Source organism: Exserohilum turcica, assembly GCF_000359705.1.
Source record: "Exserohilum turcica Et28A unplaced genomic scaffold SETTUscaffold_19, whole genome shotgun sequence".
In the NCBI taxonomy this organism is placed as follows: Eukaryota; Fungi; Ascomycota; class Dothideomycetes; order Pleosporales; family Pleosporaceae; genus Exserohilum; species Exserohilum turcicum.
The window spans coordinates 349,452-373,000 of record NW_007360014.1 but is presented as its reverse complement, the minus strand read 5'-3'; the positions used below and the strand labels follow the sequence as shown (position 1 = coordinate 373,000).

At 54.4% G+C, this 23,549-nt stretch overlaps 8 protein-coding genes across 8 annotated transcripts; 6 read left to right on the top strand and 2 right to left on the bottom strand.

Annotated features, from left to right (window-relative positions):
* Positions 1 to 318: 318 nt before the first annotated feature.
* Positions 319 to 2,744, top strand: SETTUDRAFT_150624 (uncharacterized protein; the record flags this gene model as incomplete). Its single annotated transcript, XM_008026628.1, has 2 exons — positions 319 to 1,450; positions 1,522 to 2,744. 2 exons carry the CDS (start codon positions 319 to 321, stop codon positions 2,742 to 2,744), a joined length of 2,355 nt encoding a protein of 784 aa, XP_008024819.1.
* A 360-nt stretch (positions 2,745 to 3,104) lies between these two features.
* Positions 3,105 to 4,525, bottom strand: SETTUDRAFT_169018 (uncharacterized protein). The gene is made up of 3 exons (XM_008026627.1): positions 4,423 to 4,525; positions 3,936 to 4,369; positions 3,105 to 3,871 (listed from the first exon to the last, which is right to left on the bottom strand). The coding sequence occupies exons 1-3, from the start codon at positions 4,508 to 4,510 to the stop codon at positions 3,407 to 3,409; spliced, it is 987 nt and encodes a 328-aa protein (XP_008024818.1). The 5' UTR covers positions 4,511 to 4,525; the 3' UTR covers positions 3,105 to 3,406.
* A 1,001-nt stretch (positions 4,526 to 5,526) lies between these two features.
* On the top strand, positions 5,527 to 6,990 carry SETTUDRAFT_161131 (uncharacterized protein; the record flags this gene model as incomplete). The annotated part of the gene is made up of 3 exons (XM_008026626.1): positions 5,527 to 5,555; positions 5,860 to 6,205; positions 6,274 to 6,990. 3 exons carry the CDS (start codon positions 5,527 to 5,529, stop codon positions 6,988 to 6,990), a joined length of 1,092 nt encoding a protein of 363 aa, XP_008024817.1.
* A 518-nt stretch (positions 6,991 to 7,508) lies between these two features.
* SETTUDRAFT_39380 (uncharacterized protein) lies at positions 7,509 to 10,642 on the bottom strand (the record flags this gene model as incomplete). Its single annotated transcript, XM_008026541.1, has 2 exons — positions 7,509 to 10,571; positions 10,622 to 10,642. 2 exons carry the CDS (start codon positions 10,640 to 10,642, stop codon positions 7,509 to 7,511), a joined length of 3,084 nt encoding a protein of 1,027 aa, XP_008024732.1.
* A 330-nt stretch (positions 10,643 to 10,972) lies between these two features.
* Positions 10,973 to 12,796, top strand: SETTUDRAFT_150612 (uncharacterized protein; the record flags this gene model as incomplete). The annotated part of the gene is made up of 8 exons (XM_008026625.1): positions 10,973 to 11,088; positions 11,135 to 11,421; positions 11,471 to 11,538; positions 11,585 to 11,695; positions 11,743 to 12,079; positions 12,127 to 12,267; positions 12,313 to 12,495; positions 12,550 to 12,796. 8 exons carry the CDS (start codon positions 10,973 to 10,975, stop codon positions 12,705 to 12,707), a joined length of 1,401 nt encoding a protein of 466 aa, XP_008024816.1. The 3' UTR covers positions 12,708 to 12,796.
* Positions 12,797 to 14,360: 1,564 nt separating this feature from the next.
* SETTUDRAFT_130872 (uncharacterized protein) lies at positions 14,361 to 15,431 on the top strand. The gene is made up of 2 exons (XM_008026624.1): positions 14,361 to 15,036; positions 15,091 to 15,431. The coding sequence occupies exons 1-2, from the start codon at positions 14,445 to 14,447 to the stop codon at positions 15,342 to 15,344; spliced, it is 846 nt and encodes a 281-aa protein (XP_008024815.1). The 5' UTR covers positions 14,361 to 14,444; the 3' UTR covers positions 15,345 to 15,431.
* A 1,949-nt stretch (positions 15,432 to 17,380) lies between these two features.
* Positions 17,381 to 18,597, top strand: SETTUDRAFT_169014 (uncharacterized protein). The gene has a single exon (XM_008026623.1). The coding sequence runs from the start codon at positions 17,415 to 17,417 to the stop codon at positions 18,447 to 18,449; it is 1,035 nt and encodes a 344-aa protein (XP_008024814.1). The 5' UTR covers positions 17,381 to 17,414; the 3' UTR covers positions 18,450 to 18,597.
* Positions 18,598 to 19,383: 786 nt separating this feature from the next.
* Positions 19,384 to 20,854, top strand: SETTUDRAFT_39376 (uncharacterized protein; the record flags this gene model as incomplete). The annotated part of the gene is made up of 3 exons (XM_008026540.1): positions 19,384 to 19,473; positions 19,521 to 20,208; positions 20,265 to 20,854. 3 exons carry the CDS (start codon positions 19,384 to 19,386, stop codon positions 20,852 to 20,854), a joined length of 1,368 nt encoding a protein of 455 aa, XP_008024731.1.
* Between the last annotated feature and the right edge of the window lie 2,695 nt (positions 20,855 to 23,549).

The window sequence follows — 23,549 nt, the reverse complement described above, 5'->3', positions numbered from 1 at the left end:
CGAAAAGAAGGCGTAGCAGCACAAGTCAAGGAGACGTCAGTGGTTGCGGCGATGGACTCAGGCAGCCGGGGGGGACAAATGCGTGGTTCTGGAGATGCCGCAATTCGTCCAGTCACAAAGCGCAGCGGCCGCAACGGCGATCCAGCGTCACCCAACGTCGTCACACACGCGCCGCCCCCGAGCCAGAGCAAGAGAGCCAATTCCCCAGACAGCCCGCTGTCGCCGAATCCCGTGAGCAAAACCACCAGGATACATGCCGGCTGCCTCAGAAGTTCCGCGTGCAGTCACAACCCCGCGGGCGCATCGCCCTAGCCTCTCATGACGCCGCCTCAGGATGCCACGCCTAAACCGCCAAACTACCCAGCCGGCCCAGAGGCGTCCATGATACTGCCCAAGCAGCGCGCATCGTCGACATCCTCCATCGCAAGCCTGCCCTACCGCCGCTCCAACCCCAGCCTGTCCAAGCTGTTTGAGTCGACCACCACCATCTCCACATCGCGACCTAATTCCGGCACCGCCACGCCCACGCCCACGCTCACACAAGGCTCCGTCTTCTCCCCGGGGCCGCGCCTGAGTGGCACAGGCACGCCTAGCAGCCTGCCGCCGGGCGTGTCGGATGAGTACCGCACGCTGATCCAGCGGGCCTTTGTGCCTAGCGTTGCTGTGCTCGCGGATGCGCAGACCGAGGAGCTGATACAATCCAAGGGCCTCGAGGGCGGCCTGCTGCAGCTGTTGCGCCCGTTTGGCGAGTCGGTTCCGGGCAAGGTAACGATAAGAGATAGCAATGGGGCAAGCAAGAGCTGGGAGGACTTTGGCGTGCGCTTTATAGGCGTCGAGGATGCATATCCAGACCTGCGTGTCGAGACGGGCGGCCAGGGCACGTCGACGCAGCGGCCGAGGCGTCAAGGAGGCAATGTGTCGCAGATTGAAGAGCTGGTGAACCGCCATCTGCAGTACTCCGAGTTCAACAGGCAGGATTCCGTGTCTGGCTACATGGACAAGGGTGAGACACCGGCACAGTCTGTAGACAGCACCTCGTCGCCGTTTTACACCTTGTACCTACGGCGGCTGCTGTCAGGACTGCCTGTCGTGCCGCACGAGACCTTCTCGCACCCCGTGGCCGGCATAATAGCAATCAGCTCGCGCAATCCACACCCGATAGAAGAGCTCAGGCGGCTCTACAACCGCCAGCACGACGGCGATCTGCGGTTCCCGCAATGGGTGGAAAACGACTTTTTACGGTACTATATTCTAATTCACGACGAAGAGACGGGCGACATTGCAAAGTCGAACCAGACATTTGATTCGATGAAGCGACATTTTGGCCTACACTGCCATTTGCTGCGGCTCAAGAGCCAGCAGTGCATAGCGTCCGACGACGATAGCGTGCGCCTACCCAGCTGCGAGTGGATGTCTGCATCAGAGGAACTGGCAGAGATCCAAAGAAGAGGTAGGCACACGACGAGCTGTGTGTGTGTGTGTGAAATGGCGGACCGCCATGTACTGACAGCACACGCGCAGAAACCACCGACGACATCACAGACCCAACACCCTACTTCCCCGAGTCGGACATTAGCAGCCTGCGCACCTTTATCCGCGAACTCGTCACTCAGTCGATAATACCAAACATGGAGCGCAGCGTCGCCACATGGAACGAGCAGATTCTCTCGCGACGCCGCGGCCTCTCGGGCCGCTTCATGTCGCTATCCAAACGCTGGACACCGTTCGGCAGCTCGCGCACAAGCGGCTCGTCGTCGACAGTCTCGGGAAACTCAAACTACGACAGCTTGCAGGGCTTCTACCGCCCGGATGCCCCAGAGGCAATTATGCGCCGCCTCGCTGACTACTGCTTCATGCTGCGCGACTGGAAACTGGCGCTGAGCACCTACGACATTCTGCGAACTGACTTCCAAAACGACAAGGCATGGCGACACTATGCGGGCGCGGCGGAAATGGCTGCGCTCTCCGCGCTCATGGCGCCCTCGCCGCTGTCAGCCAAGTCGCGCGCAGAGAACATCGACGCCTGGATCGAGGCGGCGTCGTACTCGTACACTGACCGCCAACGCAGCGCCGCACCGTACTATGCACTCCGCACACTGGCGCTCTCTCTAGAACTGCTTCGCCTACGCGGCTCCTCAGCCGCCGACGACGCCGCGCGCTGGGCCACACGCATCCTGGAAACCAACCTCATGGGCGCCGTGGGCCACGCACTCGTCACCGAACGCATCTCGGCCTGCCACGCCATCCGCACAGGCATCGGCACCTACAAACTGGGGTCGCGCCGCCGCAAAGCGGCCCTCTGGTCCGTCCTCGCGGCCGAAACCTGGTTCCGCCTCCAGAAATCCCAGCAGGCGGAGCGCGCCCTCGACACGGCGCTTCGCCTCTACAACACCACGTCGGAAGCTGCAGACGGCGGCGCCATCCGCCTGCCCTACGGCGAAATGCAGCGCTTCATCGATGAGCTGCGCCAGCAAATCATGGGTTTGCGCCTTGCGAACCAGGGGTTTAGCAATCTGCAGGGCGATGAGGATGAGGATGACGACGACCACCACAACGTGAGGAGGCAGGGCATGCAGAGTCCAGAGGTGGAGGAGGAACCTGAGACGCTCGATGCGAGTCCCCGGTTGCAGAGGAGGAGCCTGATTGCGGCAAAGGGGCCGCCGCCTGATCTCGTGTCGCCGCTGAGTGTGGCTGGAGAGAGGACGCAGGGTGAGGTGGATGCCGAACGGGAGGGGTTTGAGTAGAGAGAGAGAGAGAGGGAGAGAGAGAGAGAGAGAGAGAGGGAGGGAGGGAAAGAGAGGGATTAGATGCATGTATGTATGTAATGGTGACGAAGCAATGCACGCGATACACGTTCCAGTTGGACTTGGAGCATGCAGACATTGGTATCTAGGTCATCATGTCTTCACCGACAAGAAGGCCTTTCTATAATTCAATCATCTCATTCAGTATAGACGTAACGGAGTAAGCACATTCCAGTTGATATTAAAAGATGCAAACATTGTGGTGATCGAGGCCCCCCCCCCCATCTCTCAACGATGAAAAGACCTCTCCATGATTCATTTCATTTCATTCAGTAAAATCTGTGTATGTGTATTGTCCTCAAAACGCCAAAGCCAGTTGACCGAGCGCAGGCCCAAGCACTTTGGCACCCCGTCGGTCGGTCATGCTGGCATATGCAACGATGGATACTATAGAGACAGCCGTGCCATGCCCATGCTGGTATGCTATGCAAGAAGGTTGGAATCCAAACAAGAAGAGAAGAGAAGAAAAAATAGTGCTAAAATGCAACCAAGAAAGAATAATAAAAGCGCCCACTGCATGCTGTTAGGGTATCATCGTCTCGTCATCATCAACCGTGAACTGTTCAACCGTCGTAAAGTCAGCCACCTCTATCTCTTTTTTTTCACACTATAAAGTCATAACAGGGAGTTGCGGTCTTTGCCGCCGGTGGTGCTTCAACCGACAGGGCTCTAGCATCTGCGGTATGTTGTATTGGTTTGGGAGCGGGCGTGGGTTCCCGAGACGAGTCGGTCGAGGGGGCATCACAGGTACGGAGTCCACGCAGCTTGATGGTAAGCTTGACTGGCTTGGGTGGCTCGGGCGGGGGAATCTGTATGGTCGACTGTTGTGAAGCCGAGAATCCATGTGACTCGTCCGACGAGCTGTCGGTGCCCTCTGGTGTAGAGTCCGAGTCGAATAGGGGTAAGGGGGAGCGGCGCTTGCGTGAGCGTTGAGGCTGATCGTCGTCGTCGCCGTCGACGCTGGGACTTGGACGCTTCTTGGATATAGCCTTTGGCACGACATTGACGTTGGGAATGCCGGTGTGGGGGCCGGCGATATTGCGGACAGACGAGTAGTGTTCCCAAGTCTATGACATGGTACATCAGTATGGAAAAGGGGCGGGGTAGCAAAGGGGGCAGTCGACAACTTACGTGGTAGGCAATGTGCAGCGTTTGGCGGGAGTCGTCTGCAGCCGGGTCGGCGTCGGGCGAGTAGCATGTGCGTGGGGAGAAGAGGTAGGTGTAGTCGGCCTGCCAGAGGCGGACGTTGACATTGAGGGCCGAGGCAAAGGCGGAGACCTCCATGTTGTCGGCCCACTCGCCGGGCTGGCCCATTTTTTCCACATGGTGCTCGAACTGCTGCTGCAGCTGCTCTTGGGTGTAGTAGCTTGTGTCCATGCACTTTGCTGCAGCGGCGGCGGCGGCCGTCTTGCGCTTGGGGTTGCGGCGGACATTGTTGACGGCCATGTACTGGCGGTAAAAGTCTGCGCTGTCCTTCATGTGCTCAATGGTGGTGGCGCGCAGCACCTCGTGCATGTCTTGGTTGCCGTAGAGCTGGTCGGACAGGGCGTTGAACAGGCAGTTGCCTTTGACTAAGTCAGTGTTGGGCCAACAGGGAGTTGAATCGTGGCAAGCTCACCATCGCCTCGGATCTGGCTGGCGTACAGGGCATTGGCGTCTAGGATGGGAAATTCAGGCGAGCCTGGCCGCTGTCTCCGGGTAGCCATGGTGACGGTGGGAGCACGGGGGGCGGCGAGACAGGAGGTGTTGGTGTATTGTATTTGCAGAGACGAAGGCACAGGTGGGGTGAGGCGGTCATGGATGAATGCTGGGCTTCTCTTTCAGGAGCGACAGTAGCTATTGCAGGCAGACGACGGGGAGAGGTAGGTTGATGGGGCCGGCCACGCCACGCAAGGAATGGTGAAGGTCGTGGCCGGTGAATGGGGGAGGGGGGCGGTGGGCGTGAGGGGGAAGAGGTCGAGGGAAGAATATCTCGAGTGACGCGCCCGAACCTGTGAAGCTCTGGTAAAGGGACACAGGCAGCAGGGATGGGCGCGCTTGGCGAGTCGCAGGAACAACGAACACGGCCCGGCCTCAGCAACGCCTTTTGGCGCACCAGCAGAACGAGCGGTGCGAGACAGACAAAGCGGCGGCAGCCAACCAGCCAGGCAGAGGATGGGTATTGGGCAGGGCGCGCAGCCTTCTTGTATGTGCTGGCCGGCGGGAAAAATCTTTCGGCCTAGCTGGAGGCAGATACCGAGGAGTCGAGCAATGATATGATGTCAGGCACCGCAGAGAGCTCCCTTAGCGAGGCGCTGGGGGGCTGCAGGCCCGACTGGTTTTCGTGCGTGCAGCAGCGGTGAGAGGGGCAGCAAAAAGCAGAGGCGATGCTGAGCTGTGTGTGTGTGTGTGGTTGAGTGTGGACGGGACGGGTGAAGAGAGAGATGGAGAGATGGATGGATGGATGGAGAGATGGATGGAGAGATGGAGAGACGGAGAGATGGGGATTGTGACTCCGCGTGCCCAGGTGAATGCGCGTGTTTGTATAGAGGGCAAGCACGAGAACATGGCAAATAAACAAAGCCTCACTCTGCCCTCTTGCATGTGCGCACGCGTTTTGTCTCGTGTGCGCCCGCCAGCCAATAAGCGAGCGGGCAATGCAGCAGCATGACCCCGCCAACCACCCTCTCCTGTGCTCACACCCAACATCACCAGTCCCAGTGTCCAAGTGTCAACAGCCATCATGGCCACCAGAAACGTCGTCGTTGTGGGGTAAGTCGTCTCGCTCCACCGCCCCAATGCCTTTCCCTCTCCCTCTCCCTCTCCCTCTGCCTCTGCCTCTAATGCCCCCATGCCCAATGCCCAGAGCTGCTACAGCCCCCCTCCCCTCCGACTACCAGCTACTACTCCCTACTAGCACAATAGCCCCATGGCAAATTTTGCTGTGTGCCGACCCGCATCGCCCCCCCATGTGCCGAAGCTGCAGGCCCAGCTGCATACACACATACGCAGCATTATTACATACAGTAGCCTGCAATAGTCCAAGCTGACACTGACCCCTCCTCGCTTTTCGCAGAGCCGGCGTAATCGGCCTGTCGACGGCCCTCGTGCTGTCCAAGCACCGCGGCCTGGCCATTACTGTCGTCGCCAAGCACATGCCCGGCGACTATGACATAGAGTATGCCTCGCCCTGGGCTGGCGCAAACTACTTTCCAGTAGCGAAGCCGGGCTCTCTTCTGCAGCGCTTGGAGAAAGCTACCTGGGCCGAGCTTGACCGCCTGTGTCGCCATGTCCCTGAGGCCGGCATCCACTTCCAGGACACCAAAATCTACGGGAGAGCCAAGGATTTCGGCACTGCTACCGGTCAATGGTTCGAGGAACTGACAAAGGAGGATGCGTGGTTCAAGGACGTCGTTCCCAACGTAGGTAGCTTCACGTGGTGCCGTTTATTCATGTGCTTCATACTTGCTGACATACTTACCCTTATCAGTTTCGTGTCCTGCCCAAAAGCGAACTCCCACAAGGCTGCGACACTGGCACCCACTTCTCCTCGGTATGCATCAACACAGCCGTCTACCTGCCCTGGCTGGTCGGCCAGTGCGTAAAAGCCGGTGTGGTATTCAAGCGTGGCATCCTCTCCCACATCTCTGAAGCCGCCAGCTTCCACCCCTCGGGCCATGCCGACGTCGTGGTAAACTGCACTGGTCTGCTTGCTGCCACGCTCGGCGGCGTCATGGACACCAACGTGTACCCGGGCCGAGGCCAGGTTGTGCTGGTTCGAAACGAGCCCGAGATCATGCTCACGGTTAGTGGCACTGACGACGGCGGCGACGAGGCTACCTATGTTATGCAACGTGCAGCAGGCGGAGGCACCATCCTCGGCGGATGCATGCAGCATGGCTCGTGGGAGAGCCAGCCTGATCCCAACCTCGCTCAGCGCATCATGCAGCGCTGTGTCGACCTGTGTCCAGCACTCGTGCCCAAGACGGGCAAAGTCACGGAGCTCAGCGTCATCAGGCACGGCGTGGGTCTGCGGCCCATGAGGAACGGCGGGCCCAGAATCGAAAAGGAACTCATCGACGGCAAGTGGGTGGTGCACAGCTATGGACATGCCGGCTACGGCTACCAGAGCGGCTGGGGCAGTGCATGGGAGGCCGAGCAGCTGGTGTTGGGCATTCTAGACGACAAGACAAGAGCGAAACTCTAGGTAAAGCCAGAACTGCACATAGACCATACGATGCATAGACTCTCAATCGCCGCCCGGCTATGGTGGAATCCCCCCTTGCTACGACGCTTTTTCCGCTGCCCCCAGCGCCGCTTTGATCCCATCAACTGCAGGCTTCAGGCTCTTGGACGGCAAACTCCAATCATGTCGCTTCAACCCTTCTTCCTGCACCAGAAACCATAGCGTCTCTGCCGCCGCCACGCGAATCTACTCGCACATCAGCATCGTCTTCACACAATTATACTAATACCATGAACGCTCCCAATTGCAACTTACCTTTGGAAACGGATGCAAGAGCATGCTTGTGACTTTACTCAGCGTGTCGGCGCGCGTCGCTGCAACGACCCCGAGACCCCGGTACATGTCCAGTGCCAGATGCAGTTTCTGCATGTGCGTAGATTTGAAGTGAGCTTTTTGCGTGTAAGATAGGAGGGCGCGGAAGCTTCTAACGGTTAGCATATATGTATATAGGTGTAATTCCAACAATCAATGCGAGATACTTACTTGAACGACGACGACGACGACGCCAGGCGCTGCAGAACCTGCATGTCGAATAGGAAAGCCAGCACCTCGAGCAGCGGCAGCAATATCCTGTCATTGTCGAGATTGTCTTTGAGCAGCTTCAGGAAGCAGGTTGCAAGATGGGAAAGAGAATACTGCGTACTGGTGGCGTCAGTCTCGTCAGGTAGTGCATCGATAAACGTCAGGAGTGCCATGCGGGAATTCTGCACTACAGACTCGGAGCCCATGCCTGCGGAGCTGACAAAGCCCACGCAGATGGATTCCTTGATGATGGGGCTGGCATGCGACTGCAAGTATGTGAGGGCGTTGGAAAAGTATGTTCTGGAGGAGACGCCGTGCTCGACGTCGCTGGGATCGAATGTATTCTTACGAAGCACCTGTGTAGCTTTCACTCGCATCTTATCCAGTTTCTCGAGCGATAGCCGCAATACATCTGCGTAGATTTCCGGACCGCAGGGTTCGTGCTGCGTGCTGAGGACGGCGGATGCCCAGGCTAATTGCACGGTATTCAGGGCCTCGAGGCGGACCAGGGCCCCGACATCGCCTCGCTCCGTGATGGTGTAGTCGTTGAGTGCAATGTGCAGTGCACGACCCACGTGGGTCTCTGCATGTGCAGCCAGGAACGATCTCGAGGCCTTGCTGCTGAGCAAATCGCCCAGCGCCCGCAACGCCACGGTGCGGGCCTCAATGGCGACAGCAGCGGTGCACCGGAAAGTAAGCACTTTGATAATGCGGCGCTGCACGTCTTCTCGCTCTGCACCAGCCGGGAGAGCTCCCAGATTGGCATACCCGGCTCCCAGAGCGACTGCGTGGCCTGAGCACCGAAGCCCGTTGTACGAAGCCTCGTTTTCTAGCAGTGTGAGCCATGATGATGCTACGGTTATGGTGTTGGCGCCTGGTAGCTTGGACAGCAGGAGCACGACTGCCGGCGCAGTGTCTGCGATGCCTTCTAGCACCGGCGGCTCGTGCCGGGTAAGACACAGGTTGAAGAGGCGACATGTTTCCTCCGTGGGTATCTTGGATGGAATGACACTACTGAAACAATCAATTGTGAAGGTGGCCATTGCCCCAATGAGTGCGCATATGGAAGATGCTGTGAATTGAGGCCGTAGCGCGGGCGACGTAAACGCCTTGTCGTCAAGCTTCAAGTCGGTTGACAATAGTGTCCACAGATCCGAAAGAGAGGCGTACAAGGTCTCGTCCTCGGCATGGCAGTGTGACGCTCTGGTGGTATTCACAAGTGCCGCGAGAGCAGAGACCAGACCCTGCCGCTCCTCTACCTGTCTGGGTCGCAGCGCCGAAAGAGCACTGCGGACCTGCTCCGACATTCTCTGCACGACAGGCGTAGACCGGCCCCTAGACAACGAGCCTATCGCCTCTGCTGCAAACAAGCGGGATTCCGAGTCTAGAGATCCCGTGCCGCGCCAGTCGAGCAGGCCTTCAAACAGCGCGTCCCAGTACAGCGCATTCAAGTCGCCCGCTTTGATGGCCACGTCACACATTGCGCGTTGGCGCAGACCCACAGCGTGGAAATCGACCATTTGCACGAGCGGTATGCCCTCTTCGATTGTGTTCGGATGCCGGCCTATGAGTTCCTGCAGAGCTGCAGACGAGCCTCGCCGGATGTTGCCTGCGGGATCGAGACAAGCGGCAACGACTAGCTCAAGGGCAAGGACCTGGGGAACATTGAGTGTTTTGAGGTGCTCTGAAGCCCGGATCGACGCTGTGTCGACGAGCAACAGATCGGCTGTAGGATAGCGTCGTGACAGTGCCCAGATGCCAAAGCAAGCTGCGTCGCGTACGTTTGTACCGATGGATCCGCCGGTAGGTGATCGTTGCTCGAATCCTAGGGAAAGCAGAAGAGCATTGAGCACGTTTGGTAGGTGGTCTGCTTGGACGGCTTTCCGGTATAGTAGCTGGGACAGAGTCAATGTCAGTCCGTGCCATCGCAATGGATTCACGCTGCTCAGGTTGCGTTTGGAGCCCTGCCAGTAGACGTTTTCGGTGAGGGAGCCCAGGATAGCCTCGACGACCTCGTCGGCCATTTCTGCGTCGAGCTTGAGCGTGATGATGCTGAGTGCCTTGCTTGCCCCGTATCGGACGGGAGTATCGCCATCTGCAAGCGCCTCGAGAAGGAATTCGATGACCTCTTCTAGAACAGTCGTTGGATCAAGTCCGGGTATAACAGACGACGTCTGTAGACAATGTATCACAATATTACGGAGGCTTTTCACAATTAGTTTACGCGCCACAGCTGATGACTTGACAAAGGAAAGACTGTCTTGGTCCAGTACTTTTCGGCAAGATTGGTAGACGGCAGCGAGGAAAGGACCGAGCTCCTCGTTGGTAGCAGACGCAAGAAGTCCAGAGACAAACGCCAATACACCAAGGCATTGGTGTATGTCGAATTGCTCCTCGTTCACCTGGGAGAAGAAGGACAAAGACCACTGAACCATTGAGTCGAGTAAGCCCAGCTTCTGCATGTCGGGACGCACGCAAACTCGGACCAACAGTTTCGCAGCAGCGCTCTTCTCTTTCGTCGGAGCTCGCAGTTGGGACATGCATATCGAGAGAACGCGGAGAGTGATCTCAGGCAACTCGGCAGGCAGCTTCAGTCCAGGAGCAATCGAGGCGTCTGCAGACGACTGCAGTCCTGACATGGATTCCAAAGGAAAGGGGGCTAATAGTAACTGCGAAAGCCAGAGGAGTAGCATGTAACGACGAACCCATGGTCGGTCGCCCTGGCGTTGGATAGCCTCGGGACCGTCGGCTGCCACATCTTTGCTGGCCTCGAGCTCTGCCAGGATGGGTTCGAGATAGCGCGGCTCGTTGTTGAAGAATCCTTTGATGACCTTTTCGCCGCGGACCTTGCAGAATATATTCAAAATGTAGCATATGGCGTGTGAGAGGGGTACAAAGCCTTGCTTGGGCTCTTCTCTGCTGCTCGTCGATATCGTCTCCAGGTAAGTAGCGACGAGTGGCGGGATAAAAGTTTTGAGGTGTGCGTCCAGCAGTTGCGGGTCCTCTTGAAAGGGCTCAATCTAGGGACTGTCAGCCGGATATGGCTGGGCATAGCTCCGGGATGCCATACCAAGCCACATGCTTTGTGCATGTCGGTGATTCTGACATTATGGCGAACAGGGCCTGGCGCTGAGCCGTGTTGGCGTTTTCGCAGGAGCCGTGGGAGAAGCCGTTCAAGGTCAGATAGAAGCAGAGCAGAGGCTCGCTGCAGTTTCAAGTCTTCGTCCTCGCCGGTGCTCATCTTTGTTCATGATGAGTCTTGCTGGCTGGCTTGTAGGCATAACGGGTGCCTTGCCGTGCGAGTCATTTTCGTCTAAACGGGAGCGCCAGACGCGTGAGCCCGAGTCAGCCCCGCGACGCGCTTCCCACTTCTTTCACCACGACCATTGCCACGGCTGCAACCACCACGACCATTTACGCAATGGCTGAGGAAACATACAAGGACTATCTCGCTACACGGATTCTTGCTGAGCACAAACCTGTGACTTACAGGCTGCTCAGCAGAGCACTCAAGACCAACGTCAATACGGCGAAACGGTCAGTACAGCTACGCAAGACAGCAACATTGGCTCACACCAGACAGGATGCTCTTTGAATTCCACAAGAAACAGAATACACGCAAACCAAACTCTGTCCATGCCACCTATCTCATCACCGGTACACCCCGACGGTCCCAACATGCGAATGGCGCCAAACGCCAAAAGGGCGATGACAACGACATGCGCAGCTCGCCTTTCATAAGCTCCATGCCCGAGGCCGAAGAGGCGGAAGACTCTGATTATGTAAGCGGCTCTGACGATGAGGATACATCTGCACCAAAAGGCGTGAAAGAGACGCAGGTGGTGCTAGTCCGAGAAGAGGAATTGGAGGGTTCGTTATGCCTAGAGTCGCTCAAGAGATTTCGCTGACTTTGCGCCAGAGACTCGCGAAGAGTTTGAGGAAGGCGCATCAGCTCATATTTACAGCTTGGAGCCTGGACCGCTCGAGGTATGCTCCTCGACTGGGCTCGACAAGACGGTGCTAAGAATGTTAGATTTTCGGAGTACTGTCGTTGTGCAATCACGAGGCGGTGACACAATATGCAGATGAGGATCCTCTGCAGCGATGGAAGACGTATGGTTCGATTCGAAACCAGCACATCAAGGTATGGTTTGGTTGGTACGTTAGATTGCAAAGCTGATGTCGCTATAGAGAAGGACTGCCAAGTACGCTCCTCCGACTGCATCCAGCGCTTCGAAACCTGCCGCGAAGCCCATTGCGAAGCCTGCTGCCAAGTCTACAATAACTGTGCCTACAAAGGAGAAGGAGAAGGAGGCTGCAGCTGCAAGGAGAGGGAGTGCGTCTGAAGAAAATGCATCGGAAAATTCAACACCGCAGCCTCCTGCGAGCTCGAGTGCACTGAAGCAGTCTGAGTCTAAATCAGGGGCAAAGAAAGACAAGGCGACGAGTGACATATTCAAGTCGTTTGCCAAAGCCAAGCCAAAGGCTGAAAAGTCAAAGGATTCTACGCCCGCTCCTGTGGAAGACGGTAAGTCTGGATTCTGTTGATTCGCGTTTGTTGGCTGACATGTCTAGAACCAATGCAAGGCATGTCGGAAGACGAAGGCGACCCAGATGACGAGCCGGAGGTGAAAATTGATGAAGAAAAGAATGAAGCCGCTCGCAAAGCTCGTGAGGAGCGAGCTGAGCGCTTGCGCAAGATGATGGAAGATGATGGTGAGTTTCCCATGGCAGATTCTGGCTCCAGTCTAATTTGTGCAGACGAGGAGATGACCGATGCGCCAGCCGCAGCAGAATCACAGGCTGAGACTGCCCCTGCAGCTGCAGCAGATGCCTCTGAGCCGACCGAAGGCGAGGCCACCGTGACCGTATCCAACGGGCGCAGACGCGGGCGAAGACGAGTGATGAAGAAGAAGAAGGTCAAGGATGAGGATGGTTATCTGGGTGAGTTTTTCTTTTCTCTCCTACGCATCACAGCAGTTGACTAAGATATCCCAGTCACCAGAGAAGAGGCTGTGTGGGAATCGTTTTCTGAAGAGGAGCCTGCACCCAAGAAGGCCAAGCCAGTTGTGCCGAAACCAGCCAGCTCGGCAAAGGGCAAGAATGCTGGTAAGAAGGGACAGGGTAGCATTGCGAGTTTCTTCAAGAAGGCGTGATACTCGGTACGGGACTGGTGTGTTTGCTCGTATCTTGCCAGCATGAGACGTTTGAGAGGTACTTGTTACATGCATGTAAGTATAGTCACAATAAGCAACAAACTATAACACAAGGCCTCATGAAACTTGTCTTACCTTGTTTGCCCTTTTTTCCTGTAGCTCTACTCTACCAACAAGATAGCAAGTAACGACAGTAGTAGTCTAGCAATCACCATTCACGCACGCGTTTGTAATAATCGCAAACCACCAACATTGAACATTAAGTATTGAACATTGAACATTGAACATTAAGTATTGATCATTGAACATTGAACATTGAACATTGAACATTGAACATTAAGTATGTATGTATCCAAATCGCCGAAATGGAAATATCCCTTGACAGATGCAGTCACACAAAGCAATACGTGCGCACAAAGTAAAACAAAACAAAAAACAAAAAGCCCTTGTCGCACGTACATCTTGATACCAATATGGATTGGAAGTGGTAGTGGTAGTCGTGGTGCGGGTGCGGGGTAATGTAAAACCGTCAGTACGTAAGTTGTAAGTATGTGCAGAGTAAGTATGTATGTCCAGAGTAACTAAGTAAAGAAAGAAAGAAAGAAAAGAAAGAAAGAAAAAACGCCGTGGAGTGAGTGCATACCGTATGCATATGCATACATATGCAGGGGTATATGTAAGTGCATGTCCATGTGATCAACTGGGTAACGGGTAATAGGTAATAGGTAATAGGTAATGGTTAGGGGCTCATGGTGGGGATGCGATGTGACACGTAGCTTTGCATTCTTGCATTCTTGCATTCTTGCCTGTCTATCTGTCTGTCTATCTCTGTGTGTATCTGTGTGTGTATCTGTGTGTGTGTGTGTGGGTATATATCGTGACTCATGACGTTTATTTACTCGCAGCTCGTATACATGCATGGCATGGATACTCTACATGGATAATCGATACTCTACATGTACACGGGAATCCGCCCATGACGCCTGTGTGGTCGCGAGTAAGTTACGAGTAGTCTGTCTGTCTGTCCGTCTATCAGAGAGCGGGAATAGGATTTGAGTTTGCTGGTGGAGGGCTGTTGGGGGGAATTGCGTTGGTGGAGGGGGGAGGGGTGTGAGATATTTAATGTTTGTGATTGTGTTTTGGGTTTGGGGTTTGGGGTTGTGCCGAGGTGGGTTTGTATTGGGTGCTGATGTTTGTGCGGGTGTGTGCGTGTGTGTGCGTGTATGGAGAGAGAGAGAGACCAAGACGGAGAGACCGATGATGATGATGATGATGATGATGAGGGGTGAGGAGCGGGGTAAAGTAACGTAATGTAAAATATAATATATACAATTGGTGAAATATATCAAAAAAACTAGAGCTTTGCCAAACTCAGTATAACTCTCGTACCAGGGATGTTCCCCTCGTAAGGATTACTATTAGTATCTTGGAAATGCGCCAACAGCACTGATTTCTCGATTGCAGTTGGAATAAGCTGGGACGATGAAAAAGCAAAAAGAGAGAGAGAGGTTGGTGGTGCACTAGAATGAGAACTGACCTCATTGAATCTGCATGATTGCGCAGAAAGCGTGGTGGACTGGTTGGGTGATGACGACATCACTTTTGGGTAGGGAGGTAGGTACGAAGTTACATATTCGTTCCATGCCTTGAATCAATACTACTACAACAACAACATCTAAATCCGCAACCATAGCTTCGTCACGCACCGCCGCCCGTCTCACGCGCCTCGTCCACAGCATGTCTGCCACGACGCCATCTGCATCTGCGCTGCCGCCCGCACCATGGAAAGCGCTCTTCAGCTCGCATCTGTCGCAGATGAAGTCGCCCGAGTTTGTGCTGGGAACGCTCGACGCAGCGCCTTCAGGTGCACCGACGCCGTTTGTGCCGCGGGTGCGATACTGCATCCACCGCGGCTTCTGGGCCGAGCTACCTGAGAACCGGCATAACGATGCAGAGCGCAATCCGCGCGTGTACGAGAGCGATTGCCCTGTTTTGACGACGGATGTGCGCATGGAGAAGGTGGGGCAGATATTTCAGACGAGTGCGGGCCATGCGCAGAGCAGGGAGCAGGTGCTGGGCAGTGGAGGCGGAGGGCCCGTCGAGGCGGTGTATTGGAATGCAGATGTGGCGACGCAGTGGCGGGTCAAGGGGAGGGCGTTTGTGGTTGCAGATGATATTGAGGGGGACGGCGAGGAAAGCAGCGGGGTGAGGACGGTCAAGAGCGAGGTGGGCAAGAGGATGAGGGTGGTGGATGAGGGCAGACAGGGCGAGTTTAGCTGGAAGAGGGAGATCAAAGGCTTCTTTGGCAACCAGAGTCCTGGTATCAAGGGTAAGACGAGTCGCTGGGGCTGGTTATGATTTTCGGCTGACATGCGTGTTGTAGGCTCGTTCAAGAACCCGCCGCCCGGCCAGCCCACGTCCAAGGCCTATGACGACAAGAGCCTTGGGCTTGGTTCCAAGGTGGATGATCTCGATGACCCTGTTGCGCGCAAACACTTTCGCCTTGTCGTCATTGTGCCGGAGTCGGTGGAGCAGACTGATCTCAGCAACCCGGACAAGGCGCGGAGATATCGGTACACTTTTGACGAGAGTGCGAAAGCGAATGCGGGGTGGAGGACCGAGGAGCTGTGGCCATAGACGAAGCGAGCAGCAATTAGCAATTCCACCGAGGGCATGGTTCTGAGACAAAGGAACATGTCACGAAAATGCAAATGTTCAAACACGCCGACCATGGATGGCAGTGATGCATGGTTCTTTGGTGTTTGTGTAGACGGGGCGGGAGCGGGTTGCGTGTGCGTGTATGCAAAGGGCCTGCTGTGCAACGGGCTGCAGACAGGCTTTGGCGACGGGGCTGGCACTTGTTGAAGGAACATGCATGGCTCCGATGCAGCCTTTCCCAGCGAACGGTTCAGGTCGGCGACTTGTCAAAGGCCCCCATGTCACCTGGACTCGTCGCCCAGATGCGCAAATTTGTTGGGGCTTGTCTGTAAAGGGATGGGTGGCCGGTTGCAGCAATTGTTGCGATGACGACGACGACGACGACAATGTGCAGACAGAGCGACGGCCCAATGCGCGGCTGCTAAGTAGGCAGTAATGCGTGCATAGTAAGTAGATGGTCAGCTGGGGATGAGGGTCAACGGGCGGATGACACGGGAATCGGCCGGTGCAGCGTCTGAGGCGGAGGCATGGGGGGGAGCAAGGCCGCGAAACGCCGTTGGCTAGCGTGCGGTTGCACACGCCGTGCATAGGCTTGCTCGCCATTGCATGCAACCATCTACATGTACGTAGCAAGTAGCATATTAAACTGCCGCAGCCCATAAAGTCTCCATCAACCTGGCGGGCGTGCACAGTCCAGTAACGTGTCGTGTCGTGTCGTGCCAGACTACAGTAGGAAGGCGCGCTCGGCCTCACTGCCCTTCGCTGCCCTATTCTCTCCCCCGACACACGCACCACCACTGCCTTTCCGCTACCCCGTGCGACGACATCCGACACCATTCCATCCCTCCGTCCCTCCATCCCTCCATCCCTCCATGCAATCAACACCAACCGCCATTGCCGTCTCGCGCCCATCTCACCCACCCACCCACACAGACATGGCGAGGCGAGCCAGCAGCCCTGCCAAATTGCGCCCCAGGAACACCCCAGCACTTCCCCCCCCCCACCCGTTGGCCTCTCTGGGAAATAACCCTACGACCGAAATAGATGCCTCGCTCTCGCTCTGCGGATAAAGCCTCCTCTCAACACACGTTTCCCAACGTGAAGACACTACATGCACCCATACATGCATCCATACATACAGCTCATCGCAAAGCCAGCATTTGTTTTGTTTCGGCTGCGGCGCTGCGGCACGGGTGCAGGGCGCCGCGCGCGGGCGCTGATTGGGGGAGATAGCCGCCGACATGCGCGCGCTCGCTCGCCAAGGGCACAGAATGCGGCAATCGGACCTGCCTCTGCCGCTAATCTCCCTGCCACTGCTGCTGCCCTTTCCTCCGCCCTCTCCACCACCTCCACCGCCATCACCACACGGCCACCACCACCACGGCCACCCCGCCCACACCCCATGGACTCTGCCACATAGCGCGCCAGACGGGCAATCGGCCGGAGTGCTGCTGCAATCTGCCCGCGTGCTGCTGTCGGCCGCATCAGCGCCGAGGCGTCCGGTTCCATGGCCGCCAAGGGTGCGCTCGTGTGGGAACCGCTCCCGTGGGAACTCTCCCCCCCTCCCGTTGCAATTACGCTTTGCCAGCACAACAAGACGCCTCGCCCACCCCTCACGCCTCGCCCGCCGTGCGACTCGGCTGCTTCCTGTCCTTGTCGTCGATGCAATGCGCCGCTCTAGTCCCGCTTTGCCCGTGCCGGCAGTCAAGTCAACGTCTGGCCCCGTTGATCGTCCCTCGCATCAGCACTATCCCCTGCCCACCGCCCGTTCCTCCCCCATAACTAACCGCTGATCCTCTGGCCCGCCCGCTTCGCTGCGAGCCACTATTCTCCGCGCCTTCTGCCCTCTGTCGCTCTCTCGCTCTCTCGCTCTCTCGCTCACCCTTCCACCCTTTCCCAAGTAGCCACCACGCGCCCGCCCGCTCGGCCTCTGTCCTCTACGACTCCCCCCGCCCGCCCGCGCTTTCGCATGCGACAGCTCGTCGTCATCCGCCTTTGCACCCGCATCGCTTAGTGCCGCGCCTCCGCCCGCCCGCCGCAACAGCCACCATGTCTGACATTGAGAAGGCGTTTGCTTTTCTCCACGACAACATTCCCCAATGGCTGCACGACATCGCCACCGTCCACGAGAGGGTCACGGCCATGCAGGCCGACCTGGAAAAAGTCCCCATGTCCCAGTCGCCCTTCAACAAGCAAAAAACCGATTCCAACGCCTCGATACGCCCCGCCAAACTCGACGCCATTGAAGAGCACGCTGAGCCCTCCAACCCGACGCCGACCGACGCCCTTGCCAATCGGAAGCGAAAGTCGCTTTCCGTCTCGTCGGCCCGGGGTTCCGAGTCCACTCGTCAGCGCCCTCGAATCATGGTCGTTACCAACTATGACGGCGACATGCAGAAGTCGTTTGAATTGCTTGTTCGCGGGATCGGCACCGGCCGCAACCTGCTGCGCAAAGCCAAGATGGAGGCCAGGATGAACGACATGGCTACCATGGCAGACTCGAGCGACGAAGAAGACGACGACGCCGACCACGGCCACCGGGAAACCACAATCACACGAGTAAACTACAAAGCACGCATGTCGGCACTGCGCGCACGATCGGCAGCCAGGCGCAGCGGCCGATTGGGCGTCAGCAGTGGTGAAACACCAGCTGAACTTTTTGACTCTACCGACAAGACACTGGAACAAGCACAAGAACTATGCGAAAAGGCGGCCCACTTGACGCTACGCGAAGGCGACTGTAGGAAGGAGTTGGCAGCTGTACGCGTCAGCTTCGACACCCTACTAGTCACAGCCACAACCCAAGTTGACAAGTACAATGCACGCAAGTTGCAAGATCCGCCCGAGCTACAGGCCCACGAAACTTCTGACACGTCCATGTCTTCGCTAGAGCCAGACATGGCGTACCGAAAAGACACACCACAAGCGCCTCTACCATTGTCTGATCCAAACCTCAAGTCTGCCCACCCAGCCGGAGCTGCTGGTTCCGGACCATTAAAAATCGTCGACCTTGAGGTCGACGACGAAGGCTCTGACGACGACTTTGTCTTGCCCCCAGTACGGTTGACATCACGACTTCGTTGATCAGACCGAGCATCCAATTTCCTAGTCACGTTCGTTATTTGCAGTGCGTTCAAGCGAGTTTCATTTGATTGGTTTTCCGTCTGGCGTTTCCGGGATACTTGAAAGAATAGCAGCCACACTTGGCTTGGCATCATGTTGGGGATGAAAAGGGGCATATATCCACAGCGTTCCACCATACGCACGGCGCATTCAGTATTTGCATTTCTTTTGCGCGCTCGCTCATGAATATTCTTCTCAAGGAATGGCGATTATGAAGAGGTTTTCAAAACGCTTTTCGTGGAAGCGGTTTCGCTCGCTATGTTTGTTTTGTGGTCAACGAGCCTGTATAGTATTGTAATCAGTGCAATCGTTCAAGCCCTTCGTCTTGACTTTCTACTTCTGAATAGCATTGTTTCTGTTCGCATGCGTTCTTGAATTGCGCGTGCACTTTTGGTTAATCTTGTGTTGGCCGTGATCTATACCCAGCCCTGTCGGTAAGGTATCTATTGCCTACCTAGCCCAAGGCCATGCCACGATGGGTATTTCGCGGGTTCCTTCCTCATCGTTCCTTCCCTCACTCACTGCTTGCCTATGTACATTAAGCGAAACGCATCTGCAAACCAAGGAAGGAGCCTCAGCCAAGCCAAGCCATTCTCTCGCTCCTGCCACTTTCAACTCACCCTCTATTCACCTATCTTGCTTCACCTCAACCCATCACATAGCTTGCTTCACTTCAACAACCTACTCGTACTGCCTTCAACTCTCTCAGCACATGCCCAGTGAGCATGGACGAGCCGTTTGACTTTGCCTCGTTTATCGAGGAGGGGGGGATAGATGATGACGGGATTGAGAGAGAGGGGAATGCGGTGAGTATAAATTGAGGGTGCAGGATAGGGAAAGAGCTAATCTGATACAGGAGACTGCGACTGAGGTTAACCAGGAGAGACATGGAATAATGGAGTGCGGTGTTGATCGTGGCTTGGATGAGCATGACGCTGAGAGTCAGTGTGGCTCTGATGAGGAAGTTGCCGAATCTAATCAGTCGGTAAGTCACTTGCTCAACCAAAGAATTTAACCTGCTAACATCATAAGCAACACGCCTCATCTAACCATGACTACCCAGGTGTTGCGTCTGATTCTGATGGAATCAACGTGGATACTGCAAAGTCGGATCCAACACCCCCAACTTCATCGACTCCCACATCATTCTACAGCTTGCGCAGCCGAAACAAGAGCAAGCTCGTATATGATGCAAGGTACCATCCTATGGACGACGCTATCCGCCCCACTCAAGCTGCAAAACTTCGGTCTGCTCATGGGGAGAAGCAAGTTTGTTTCGCCTCGGATGACCTGAGTGATGCATTTACCGCAAACGATTCCGATGAGGAACAGTCGAGTGAACATAGCGAGGCAGAGGAAGAGCTAAGAAAATACCCCAGGGGCAAGAAGCGAAAATTCACTCAGTCACAGCTACGGTCTGTCGAACCGACTCGTCGCTCTTCTCGCAAGGTCTCAGAACTGAAGATCTCCTACAATATGAATGTCCACCCCCAAGACAAATTCCTGAGTGTATCGAGCGATGACGGGGAGGCTGCGCCAAAGAAGAAAGCCAAGAAGTCCAAACACACATGTCGTGTAGATGGTTCAGGCTCCAATGATGGAATTGCGCCGCCAAAGTCAACACGTCGAAAGCATGCAGATTATGTTAGCGATTCCGAATCCGATGGACTCAAGTCTAGCGATGAGCATTTCCGCTCAGGTATAGAGGTTGAAAGCGATGGTATGATGCGAACCGTTTTCCAATTCCTTCCCAACTACATGCTGATACTATGCTAGCCGTTACGATTGCTGAAAGCCTGCCTGCATCTCCCGTTCTAGACAGCCCAAAGGGTAGTGAGCATGGCAGAAACTGTATTGATTCACCGCATCTCTCTCTAGGGGAGCCAGATCTTTGTCCCGAAAAAGACGCATGGCCAATCTCACCGGGTCAACCATTCCAAATCTATCACGAGAAACTTGAAGATCAGCTGCATCGCGAGGCGTCGGCTGCTTCGCCGCTCAAGTACGAGCATGATGACAAGGAAAACGCAACCGACAACGCCGCAGACACGGAGCCGCCATCTGAAACATATGCGGGAGTCTCTATCATCCCAGAATCGCAATATACGCCGTCCAGTGAAGACCGCCAATTCTCCTCCTGCAGCGCTCTTGCTAACAATGCGCTCTACGGTGATCCTTTTCCACAGACTTACGGTCTTGATGGAGCCTACTGCAGTGATTCTGAGAAGACCAATGGACACTCTAAAGGCATGAGCGTACGCGTGTTTGGTAGGAGTGTGCCTGTGAAACAAGCACAGGCCGAGCCGGACTCTTCTCAGGACTCGGTATTCGGTCACTGGAAATCAGACGAGGCGACCGAAGGATGATATGGTTGGATATGATCTGTACCAGACCAAGTGAGTGAGCATAACAGCAAGCGTGTGTAAAATACTGACTTGTGGTAAGCATCGTCTATGATTGTAGTACCATTCTCAGAAGCCATCGCTTCTACGACTGTGGATAGTCATTGCGCCGCATGTTAAAGTCCGAAGAACTTAACACATGAGTGCCAGCAAACTCAACCCTCTTGTCACGATGTTACACCAAATGTAGCAATTCTCACCACCCAAAAATACCAAGCATGTAGAAAACCAGAAAAAAGTCAATGTGCAAGCGAAACAAAAAAGTCTAGAACCTAGTCCAAGTCGATATGTCCATCAAGTCAATATGTCCATCGAGTTAATAATCCTAATCATCATGTTCCAACACAAACAACCCATGCCTGTCTATGTGTATACTTGTTGGCAAATTATCATAGGTCATGTAAGTAAACCCAATCAACGCGTGTTTCCAAAATCCTTAACATCAACAAACAAATCCTGCCTCACCATTTCCCAACATGTTCCCCTTACTTAGCCGCCCCGCCCCGCCCAGTACTTCCCATCTCTTGGTGCGAAAGTGCGAAGTTGTGAAAGTGCAAAACCGAAACCCCGACTATCACTACTTAAGTAAGTAAGTAAGTACCCATGCTAAACGCTATTTTGTCTCAGAAACTATTTTCTTACCCCGCTTTTTACTTCCTTCTCTTCTCTCCTCTTCTCTCTTCTCTCCTCTTCTCTCTTCTCTCCTCTTCTCTCTTCTCTCTTCTCTCCTCTTCTCTCTTCTCTCCTCTTCTCTCTTCTCTCCTCTTCTCTCTTCTCTTCTCCTTGCGTGTTATATCCACATTCACATATTACTGTATCACATATCATCACATATATTATCATATTTACATATATCATCATATATTCACATATTTACATCTAGTGATTATTGTTATTATTATTATTTATTCGCGAGTCTAACTCTGATACGCGCTGAACAATTATCGTCTTCGTCTTCGTCATTGTCGTTGTGTTTCTGACTTTGTATAACACATATATATATATGCATACATGCATGCATACTATACGTATAGGATTGTATTACAGACATGGGTTTGCCTACATGGTATGTCCACTCGCATATAGACACACGTAGTTGGCTTGTACTTTTTATTTTCCTTTTGGTGGCTTTTATGGTACATATAGTTTTTATGGATTTTGATAGTTCAAAGAGTACAGTAAGGTGGTTTGGTTGGGTGTTTTTCTTGCCTATTGTTTCGTGTCTAGTTACCGCTTATTTCTCGTCTTCGTCTTAGTTACCCACATGACCTATATGTGCATGTGTACGGTACTCGCACACATTCCAGGCTCCACATGCTAGACTTGCACACTTTGACACAATGGACATTTTAGACTTTTCACCATCTCCTCGCCTCCCCGGCCCACTTACACCCAACTCTCCCAGGGGAAAAAAAATACCTCCCCACAGGTCTATGAAACACGGGGGATAAAGTGTGCTTCACGTTCCGCATGTACATGTACTATGTACTTACGTGATCTAACGCCCTTTTTTTACCCCTTGTTTGCTTACTTACCTTGGTTACTTGTATTTTGTCCTTGTTCATATTCGCGTTTATCATTACCCTGTTCATACGTAGATTTGTAACGCGCGTTTCTGCAGCGCGGTGGGGATATTTTGTTACGTTGTCTTGGCGTCGGATAAGTTGCTGTTTTTGTTGATTTCCGTTTGTGGTGGAGATGGAGAGGGTGATGCAGGGCTGGTGGCCATGATCGGGCTGTTCGTGTACATGTCTGTGATTAACCTTCCTTTGTCATCACCATATTCCTAGTACAGTAGTAGGGGGGGGAGCGAGGGAGGTTAGGTAGCAACCTTTCCCCTTCCATCTCATCTCGTCTCATGATGTGATGTGATGTGATGTAAGAAATGGTGTGATGAGATATCCCATACACAGCTACAAGCAATTCACAGGCTGTGTTTAACACAGGGCCCGGATAAATTGGTTTACATTGTTTTTGGCGGTGCTGACGGGGCGTTGTTGTAAGTACATGACATACATACATACATGCATGTGTGCGTGTCGCTGGCATGTACGTGGCTTGATACACATTCCTTCAATATGGTGTGAGAAGTACTAGGATTATTCCGAGTACGTGTGTATGTGTGTGGCTTAGAGTAGACGAATGCTTGTAGGTATCTCAGTAAGCTTAGGCGTTCAGCGTGCTCGGCGTATTCTTCGGTGCTTGTGTTTCGCGCCTGAATTTTTCAACGGCTTTTTTTTAGTAGTAGCTGTGTTTGATGGGGCTGTGCTGTGCTGTACTAGGCTGTGGTGTTTCTGTATGTATGCAACGGAATAGGGAAATGGGGTGATGGACTGACTGCGTGGGGACGTGTCGGTTTTCTATGGACATGGTTACCTGTGGTTTGCGGGTAAATGGAGTTGGGCACAAAGGATGTCTATGCAGCCCCCCTGGAAAAACAACATCAAAATGCACTTCCTTTTCTCTGATATTTCTTCTCTCCCGAGACCAGACGAGAATCAAGCTTTTAGGCTGCCATGTTTCTTTTTCTTTTCTCCGACATCTTCCCATTTTCCTTGTTGGTGGTGGGAAGACCAATATTGCAAGTAAGCATGCATGTAAGAAGAGAAATGCGGCAATGACGTGCTGACATGGCGCATGCAAGACACGCACACTGGGG

Excerpts from the sequence above, each read along its gene's own strand:
- SETTUDRAFT_169018 (XM_008026627.1), bottom strand. The coding sequence starts at position 4,510 with ATGGCTACCCGGAGACAGCGGCCAGGCTCGCCTGAATTTCCCATCCTA. Across the intron at positions 4,370-4,422 it reads CAGCCAGATCCGAGGCGATG|GCAACTGCCTGTTCAACGCC; the intron begins GTGAGCTTGCCA and ends ACTTAGTCAAAG. Across the intron at positions 3,872-3,935 it reads CGCTGCACATTGCCTACCAC|ACTTGGGAACACTACTCGTC; the intron begins GTAAGTTGTCGA and ends ACCATGTCATAG.
- SETTUDRAFT_130872 (XM_008026624.1), top strand. The coding sequence starts at position 14,445 with ATGTCTGCCACGACGCCATCTGCATCTGCGCTGCCGCCCGCACCATGG. Across the intron at positions 15,037-15,090 it reads CCAGAGTCCTGGTATCAAGG|GCTCGTTCAAGAACCCGCCG; the intron begins GTAAGACGAGTC and ends TGCGTGTTGTAG.
- SETTUDRAFT_169014 (XM_008026623.1), top strand. The coding sequence starts at position 17,415 with ATGTCTGACATTGAGAAGGCGTTTGCTTTTCTCCACGACAACATTCCC.